Genomic DNA, 1,087 nt, shown 5'->3' with positions numbered 1-1,087 from the left:
AAACAAGCAAGGCAAAGAGGACTACTTTGAAGAAGAGGAAGCACCCACTCTGGAGGTGTTCGAAGTGAACTCAGCTGTGATAGCATTGGGGTTAGAGGTCTCCAAGTGAGCGTAAAAAGGGGTCGATCTTACAGAATATTGATGCAGGAGCGTCTCTTCCAGACACAAACCTCTCCGATAAACATATTCAGTAAAAGTATGGCATTCGCATCTCTCCATTCATTCATGTCTATCTGTGCCAGTAATAGTGATATTCCTGATAAGCACATAACCTCTAGCCAAAATATCGTGCAGTTTGGACTGCTTACTACAACACAAAGCGGAGAATTTGCTATAGAAGAGAGCCTTAAATCAACTTCTAATGTGTTTCAGACATTCTTAACAACTTCGGCAGGTCAGGGTGGTGGGGCGCAATAAGCCATATCCACGCTTTTCACCATGAATAAAAACTTCACCTCAACATTGCCGACGGCAATAATAAAATTAAACTACACTCACCACGTCGAAGCATCAGATCGACAGCCAGTGAGGGAGCTGACGACAGGCTCAGCGCCATCGGGTGAGTCGGGCATTCCCTACGGCACCGAAGATGAGGCTAAACCCGAAATATTGCTCTACTAAACAGGAAAAGATAAACGAAGAATTATAAGCAATAGCTGCTCCGGGGAATAGGCAAAGTGAAATAAGCAACGCATACATCGCTGAGGCTTCGTCCTTCCCTGCCCTACAGCAACTGCACTTTCCTACCTATCCACCTCAACCCGGCCTCATTTTCTAGTTTCCACCACTCAAGGACCTAACTCCTCCTTACTCGCATCAGTCACTTCAAAATTTTTCATTTCTACCACTTCAGACCCTATTTCTCCAATCTACTTCTCTTCTTCCCACCAATCCGGAAATCAGTCCTCCACACATCTACCTCAGTCACACCCAATTTCCCAGTTGCCATCACTCCTGGACATAGTTCTTTACATTTCCACAAAACTTCCCCTTTAAGTATCTATTCCCTACCACTGCAGAACCTGATCCTCCACCCAACTGTTCCTTTGAAATATCTAGTTCTCACCAAACCTGAACCGGACCCTCT

The 1,087-nt window shown here is 45.2% G+C and overlaps 1 protein-coding gene across 1 annotated transcript in view; it reads right to left on the bottom strand. All coding sequences in view use genetic code 11, as the record gives it.

The window, feature by feature from the left end:
- The window catches only part of EGR_10325 (hypothetical protein), a gene marked incomplete at both ends in the record, with an annotated part of 5,211 nt that overhangs the window by 2,351 nt on the left and 1,773 nt on the right, over window positions 1–1,087 (bottom strand). Inside the window, one exon of the mRNA XM_024499574.1 lies at window positions 171–331. Within this exon, the coding sequence (XP_024346014.1) occupies window positions 171–331 (161 nt within the window). The remainder of the gene's footprint in view (window positions 1–170; window positions 332–1,087) is intronic.

Source organism: Echinococcus granulosus, assembly GCF_000524195.1.
Source record: "Echinococcus granulosus chromosome Unknown EG_S00209, whole genome shotgun sequence".
NCBI classification, from domain to species: domain Eukaryota; kingdom Metazoa; phylum Platyhelminthes; class Cestoda; order Cyclophyllidea; family Taeniidae; genus Echinococcus; species Echinococcus granulosus.
This window is presented reverse-complemented; position numbering and strand designations above follow the sequence as displayed.